The 7256-nt window shown below is 38.2% G+C and overlaps 1 protein-coding gene across 1 annotated transcript in view; it reads left to right on the forward strand.

Annotated features, from left to right (window-relative positions):
* The window catches only part of LOC134211644 (kinesin light chain), a 29192-nt gene extending 23541 nt beyond the window's left edge, over positions 1–5651 (forward strand). Inside the window, exon 7 of the mRNA XM_062688730.1 lies at positions 3347–5651. Coding sequence (XP_062544714.1) covers positions 3347–3469 — 123 coding nt within the window. The 3' untranslated portion in view covers positions 3470–5651. The remainder of the gene's footprint in view (positions 1–3346) is intronic.
* Positions 5652–7256: the final 1605 nt, after the last annotated feature.

Consider the following 7256-nt stretch of genomic DNA (forward strand, 5'->3'; position numbering starts at 1 on the left):
TTGATGATGGCTGGAGAGATATTCGATCCGCCATTGGTAGCACCGCAACCGCTGCACTTGGCACGGTGCCCCCGGATCAGAGAAACGACTGGTATTGAGCAGTTAGTGGAAGAGAAGAATGCAGCATGGGCGAGATTGCTGCAACACCGCACGAGGGCGAACGAGGCACGATATAAACAGGCGCGGAACAGACAAAACTCGATTTTCCGGAGGAAAAAGCGCCAGCAGGAAGATCGATACCGTGACCGTGGAGCAACTGTACCGCGCTAATAACACACGAAAGTTCTATGAGAAGATAAACCGTTCACGTAAGGGCCACGTGCCACAGCCTGATATGTGTAAGGACATAAACGGGAACCTTCTTACGAACGAGCGTGAGGTGATCCAAAGGTGGCGGCAGCACTACGAAGAACACCTGAATGGCGATGTAGCAGACGAAGATGGCGGTATGGTAATGGACCTGGGAGAACGCGCGCAGGACATAATCTTACCGGCTCCGAATCTCCAGGAAATCCAGGAGGAGATCGGCCGGCTGAAGAACAACAAAGCCCCTGGGGTTGACCAACTACCAGGAGAGCTATTTAAACACGGTGGTGAGGCACTGGCTGGAGCGCTGCACTGGGTCATTACCAAGATTTGGGAGGAGGAAGTTTTGCCGCAGGAGTGGATGGAAGGTGTCGTGTGTCCCATCTACAAAAAGGGCGATAAGCTGGATTGTAGCAACTACCGCGCAATCACATTGCTGAACGCCGCCTACAAGGTACTCTCCAAAATTTTATGCCGTCGACTAGCACCAACTGCAAGGGAGTTCGTGGGGCAGTACCAGGCGGGTTTTATGGGCGAACGCTCCACCACGGACCAGGTGTTCGCCATTCGCCAAGTACTGCAGAAATGCCGCGAATACAACGTGCCCATACATCATCTATTCATCGACTTCAAAGCCGTATATGATACAATCGATCGGGACCAGAGGGTTACGGCAAGGTGATGGTCTTTCGTGTCTGCTATTCAACATCGCTTTGGAAGGGGTTATACGAAGAGCAGAGATTAACACGAGTGGTACAATTTTCAATAAGTCCGTCCAGCTATTTGGCTTCGCCGACGACATAGATATTATGGCACGTAACTTTGAGAAGATGGAGGAAACCTACATCAGACTGAAGAGGGAAGCTAAGCGGATCGGACTAGTCATCATCACGTCGAAGACGAAGTACATGATAGGAAGAGGTTCAAGAGAAGACAATATGAGCCACCCACCACGAGTTTGTGTACTTGGGTTCACTGGTGACTGCCGAAAATGAAACCAGCAGAGAAATTCGGAGACGCATAGTGGCTGGACGTCGTACGTACTACTCCGTAAGACGCTCCGATCGAATAGAGTTCGCCGCCGTACCAAACTGACAATCTATATATCGCTCATTAGACCGGTAGTCCTCTACGGACACGAGACCTGGACGATGCTCGTGGAGGACCAACGCGCACTTGGAGTTTTCGAAAGGAAAGTGCTGCGTACCATCTATGGTGGGGTGCAGATGGCGGACGGTACGTGGAGGAGGCGTATGAACCACGAGTTGCATCAGCTGTTGGGAGAACCATCCATCGTTCACATCGCGAAAATCGGACGACTGCGGTGGGCCGGGCACGTAGCCAGAATGTCGGACAGTAACCCGGTGAAAATGGTTCTCGACAACGATCCGACGGGCACAAGAAGGCGAGGTGCGCAGCGGGCAAGGTGGATCGATCAGGTGGAAGATGACTTGCGGACCCTCCGTAGACTGCGTGGTTGGCGACGTGTAGCCGAATGGTGAAGACTCTTATATACCGCACAGGCCACTTCGGCCTTAGTCTGAATAAATAATATAAATAATTTTTGCCCGAAAAAAACTATTGAAAACTGATCGCGGAGCGAATGTAAACACCGGCACCGATAGCAGCAAACTAATAATTAGGGTGGTTCAAAAATGATTCTACTCCGCCACGCTCAGTTGATTATGTTTCATATTTTGGGTGTCGTCTGATGGTTTGGGCTGGTTTGAATAGGGGCTTACCGTACACAGCTCGTTTTAGGTTTGTATGACAGTTGATATGACGAGGTTGAATTTTGCATTATTATGATTGGGGCACTCCGTCTTTGGGCGCTGGCGAGGGGGGAGACCATATGACTGGATGAAATATTCAAGAGCTCCATAGACAGTGCATATTGCATGGTCGTTCCAATAGTTGGTAGTCGATTTTAATCGAGGCTGCGAATCTTTAGCAAGATAATTAGGCTTCTCAGAAGGCATCAGTGAAACGTGTTATTCAACAAAATAGCCAGAATTTGTCTGTGATATCTATCGCACCAGGAGCAGATACTTCATACAAAAAAATGTGACATGGGGGAGAGCGAAGTATAAAATGCTATTTTTTGCGTAACGTAATCAATGGATCTTTCCTAAGGTGTGGTTTTCGTTCAGTGAAGTCTCTGGAATGTTACTTTCAGCTATGTGGGTTTTCTTTTCGACAGTGTAATGAAAAGTTTAGTTTCCCATACTAGTTTTCATACAAACTTGAACTGGCTTGTGCTCAATAAGTTTTTGTTCAAATCGGCTTTTGGAGGGCACTCGGAGCATGGGACGGATTCAAATGATCGTGGTGGAGCTGGGTCGTTTTTTGAACCACCCTACTAATATCCTTTGTTTTTTTATAAATACGACACCAATACTACTACACCCAGGTTTTTTTACACGGTTTGGTTTTAGTCGTTTAAGACCTTCAGCGTCAATAAAACAATGAGTTAACAATTTCACAAAAAATCAACGAAAATTCAAGGGGTAAAGCTGTGAAAGATCAGGTTAACCAAGAAATTAATGAATTCCAACCGCGTAAAAAAAAACCTGGGTGTACAGTATATGACAGTTTTTATTGTACCAATGCTTTCAATTAAGGTGAATGAAATTGAAATTAAGGTGAATTTTTAAAAGCTTATGCAGTATTTCAAAAATTTTATTATAGATCAATCGAAACGAAATTCCGCGGAATATCTGATTTTCTGAATTAGTTTCGTATCGTTAAATTTAAAAATTTCTACGGAAAAATCATACTTTTAACGAAATTAAACGACAATCGATGTCGGGTGTTACGGAATTGGTGAACAGTCCTTCGTTCGCTGAACAATTTTCACCGTGCATCTCATGTAGCACCAGGTCGGGCGCGAAGCATGTAACATAAATACTGTTTAGGGCAGAAAACAAAAAAGTAATTGCTGGAAATATACGTATTTTACAAAACAAAAAGCTTTGCTCTTACACTGTTATATTAGTATTTAGCACATTTAGTTGATTCCTAAAAAAAATATTTTTTACAGGCGCTGGATTTAGTGAAACAGTCAAAGGTTGCGAAAATTCTGGGAGTGTCCGATGAAAATAGGCGTCAACGGATGAAGGACAGTGATAGCTATGACGAGGAAGGAAAGCGATCTCAAAAATAGATCAATGGTTTAACCTACAACTAACTACTGCTTCTACCAGCATGCAAGTTTTCACAAACGTCAGTATTGGCACTCTGTTTTTTTTTTGTTTTATGTTTTACGAAAGTTGTGAAAAATATGCTTGATATTTATGTCGATTTTTTTTTGCTTTTATTGTGTTCCATTTAGTGGCATGTCGTGATTACAAAATAAACAAAAGTGTATCTTAACAATGTGGTTATTTCAGCATCAGTTTTCCAATTTTCCTTATCGATATTTGATACGATAATGATAACCTATTATACTGCCGTCATACACATATTTGTCCCATGTTTGCTGGGATTTCCTATGTACATGGGACAATTATGCGTAGAACGGTAGTATAGGTTATGTACAATAAGGAATTTTCACAACAATTATCAGTTTGTTGTGTGTTTGATTCGGATTATGTATACATATAATATGAATTAATTCGAAAAACTTTTAAACAAGCGTTATTAGTAATTGTCTCAACTCAAATCTGATCACGCAGCCTAATAAATATTTGTGACATATATTTTGTTTATCAAAATCCAACAAATATTACAAGATTAGTCCCGGAAGTTTCTACGTAAAATTCAACATGATTTTGGAGTGAATTATCACCTTTCCAGTTCATATAACAACATTCCGCAAGAACTATTATAGTGGATTTGATGGTGAGCATGGTAAAATATATGAATTTGTTATCAGCCTCGAACACGCCAGTGAATATTTTTAAAATAACCGTCGGTATTCTGCTTATGTAAAGCTCATAGTCTCACTACGCTATAATATGCTATTCAGACTACGAGAGTAACTTGATGTCAAAGTTCATATAACTGATTTTCAATGGAAGATATGTGTATATGACATTTCATGTCAAGATACATTTTATCAAAAGCCCGTTGTCTATAGGCTTTTATTTCACAATCGGATTGATCATAACGAGTCATACGGTTCAAAGCTAACGAATAGAATCGTGGCTTGTATGGAGTAGATTTCTTGATAGTAGCAATGAAAAGTCTTGCCGATATTACAAACAGAATAAATTTCTTCTTCAATGTTCTACCTATACACAGCATAATAGTGATCATAGGATTATTATTTATTTATATTTATATTATGTTTATTAGATAATGTTAATTAAAATCTTATCCTTTTATGAGGCGATGTTTCATTAATGAAGAAGTATAAAAATATAATGGCGACCTAATAAAAGAAACAAATTATACTATATTTTAAAAGGTGCGGTCATTGAAGGATTGTACTTTTGTGATAGAAATTTTGTTTAAAAAAACATGGAAGCATAGGAATTAAATGCATTCTTAATATTTGGCCTGTGAATATCGATCGATGCTACTTTGGATTGCTGTTTGAATATTTAAACATCCTGGAATTTTGAAACGGTGTTGTATTTTATTGTCTTTTTTGCATGGAATTGATTTGAAAGCCCAATTAAATGGAACACAATGCACAACTGCAGGTTGGTGTGAAATAATATGCCAAAGCTTAAAATTCATCAAAAGTAACCATTTAGCATAATCTAAATATAAAACATACCTTTAACATATTTGCTGTTTTGCAGTTCTTGATTTCCTATCATATCTGCTTTAAATGACAAATTGCAGATGGTCAATTTAGGTAATAATAATACGCACTTAATCAGTATCCGGTTATGAACAGGTCATTTATTCTAATTGACCAAACATATTTTGGGCTGTGCTTAAATTAAAACTGAGAGTTTCAAATACTAATGCAACTGAAAGCTATGCTTGATTTTTCGAAATTTCAATGTGCTTTTTGACACAACAGTGTATGCAGTTTGTAAAATCCATATCCGAGTTACATAGCAGGTCTAATTAATCATCGTTTCATCCAATCACCACCTCCTAAGCATCAACTTATGGGCCTGCGGCTGCGTTTGTGAAAATTTGAAAACTAGAAGGAAACATTCTCAGAAATAGATTTATAAAGTATTTAGAGGCACATTTTGGTGCAATATTAATGACAAAACGAGAACACTATTATTTTACCTATCTCTCTTTCTGCTTTAAAAATTGTTTGAAAAAAATACACAAGTAATCAATCACAACTACATCCGGATCGTGACATCTAAATTGAACACAAAAGAACGTTCAGACCGCCACATAAAGTGAAATAAATAATAATTACTAAAATCTAATCACCAAACTGTTAATTGATTTATATTGGTCTTTGATGATATCCCGTTTAACAATCTTGATGCTTAATTTCATAAAGGTTTAGACATCGTCAAATAATGGCAACAGACAGTTGTGGGTGAGTATCATGCTGGTGTATAACGCGCGCACAGATAGGCACATAGATAACGCATGTGAGCCTCCTGGTAATGTGCACCGTAATAAAAGATATTATAATTTACAAACGATGAATTGATTTTTTTTGATCTATTTTGTTTACAAAAGCAAGAACTAACTAACCAATACGAACAGTAAACAAAAGCAAAAAAATAGCTATGAGCACCAGTGGATTATAAATCTTTTGAAGGAACTCAATTTGTTAGTCTGAAAATATTATATATGAGATCAATTAGTTTATGGTGAATAATTATTTGAAAGGAACTCGTTATTTAAGTTTTGTGATGCAATTTTAATTTAGTTTTGAAGATGTTCCTATTGATGTTTGTTTTTAATTCAGTTGTATAATTTTAGACCAAGGAATGTGATTCTTTTATGACCAAGATTTTTCTTGGTTTGTGTTCGGATCGAATTATGCGCTTGGCGCATGTCTTGTAATTGACTGTTCAATTTTATAGGCAAGTTCCTATTTAGAGGTGAGCCAGTCTATGACTAAAAGCCTCTCAAATAAAGACAAAAAAAGTTCCTTTTTACATATATTTTCATTGTAAATTATATCGTGTACCTACAAAAGGGGTAGTGTATATGTGTATGGTACATTATATCGTGAAGGTCATATAATACACGAATAGGAATAATTTTATTAGGCCCGAACAAATATTATTCTCTTCGTCTGTCACCACCCCCTCGATTGTTTGTGGATTTATTTTATTATTTGAGGGGGATATTCAAAATTTGATTGGAAAAATAAATAAAATATAGAGCTTTCGCAGAAAATTCTTCAAGAAAACTAATGAGTTTTACGAATTTGTCAATTAATCTATTTACACAGGATTTTGTTTTTACACGATTTTTTTTCGCTCGTATTTTTGTTCGTATGACTTCAATTTTCCACCAAAAGCTATGCAACATGTTTCAAAAAATCCTAAATAATTCAAAGAAAAATCACATGGTAATTAATATGCGTTAAGCATTTAGGATGGGCGAAAAATGAAGAAAGTGTAAATCGTGTAAAAACAAAATCCAAAGTATTTTTGCCTTTCTCGTACAACAAAGTTGTACCAAAAGGCTATCATTTCACTTCAAAATCGAACTTTTTATAGAAGTCTCAGAGACCCATGCTTTTATATTCTAATCGACTCAGCTCGTCGAACTGAACAAATATCGGTCAGTCCGTGTGTATGTGTGTGTGTGTGCACGAAAACCGAAAAATTTTCATATAGTAATTCTTAACCGATTTTCTCGCAACAAGTTGCATTCGACATGGGACATACCCTAGTTAATCACTAATTATGAAGAAAATGATGTGTTGAACTCAAGTACTGAGCAATCAAGTCTCGCTAATAAAGACAAAAAAGAGAGCAATCCCATCGAAGGCGCCCCCCTTGTCAATAGGAAATCAATTCTTTCTTGAGAAAACAGAATAGTAATACTGTTTTTGGCCATGCATC

This window comes from Armigeres subalbatus, chromosome 2 (assembly GCF_024139115.2).
Source record: "Armigeres subalbatus isolate Guangzhou_Male chromosome 2, GZ_Asu_2, whole genome shotgun sequence".
NCBI classification, from domain to species: Eukaryota; Metazoa; Arthropoda; class Insecta; order Diptera; family Culicidae; genus Armigeres; species Armigeres subalbatus.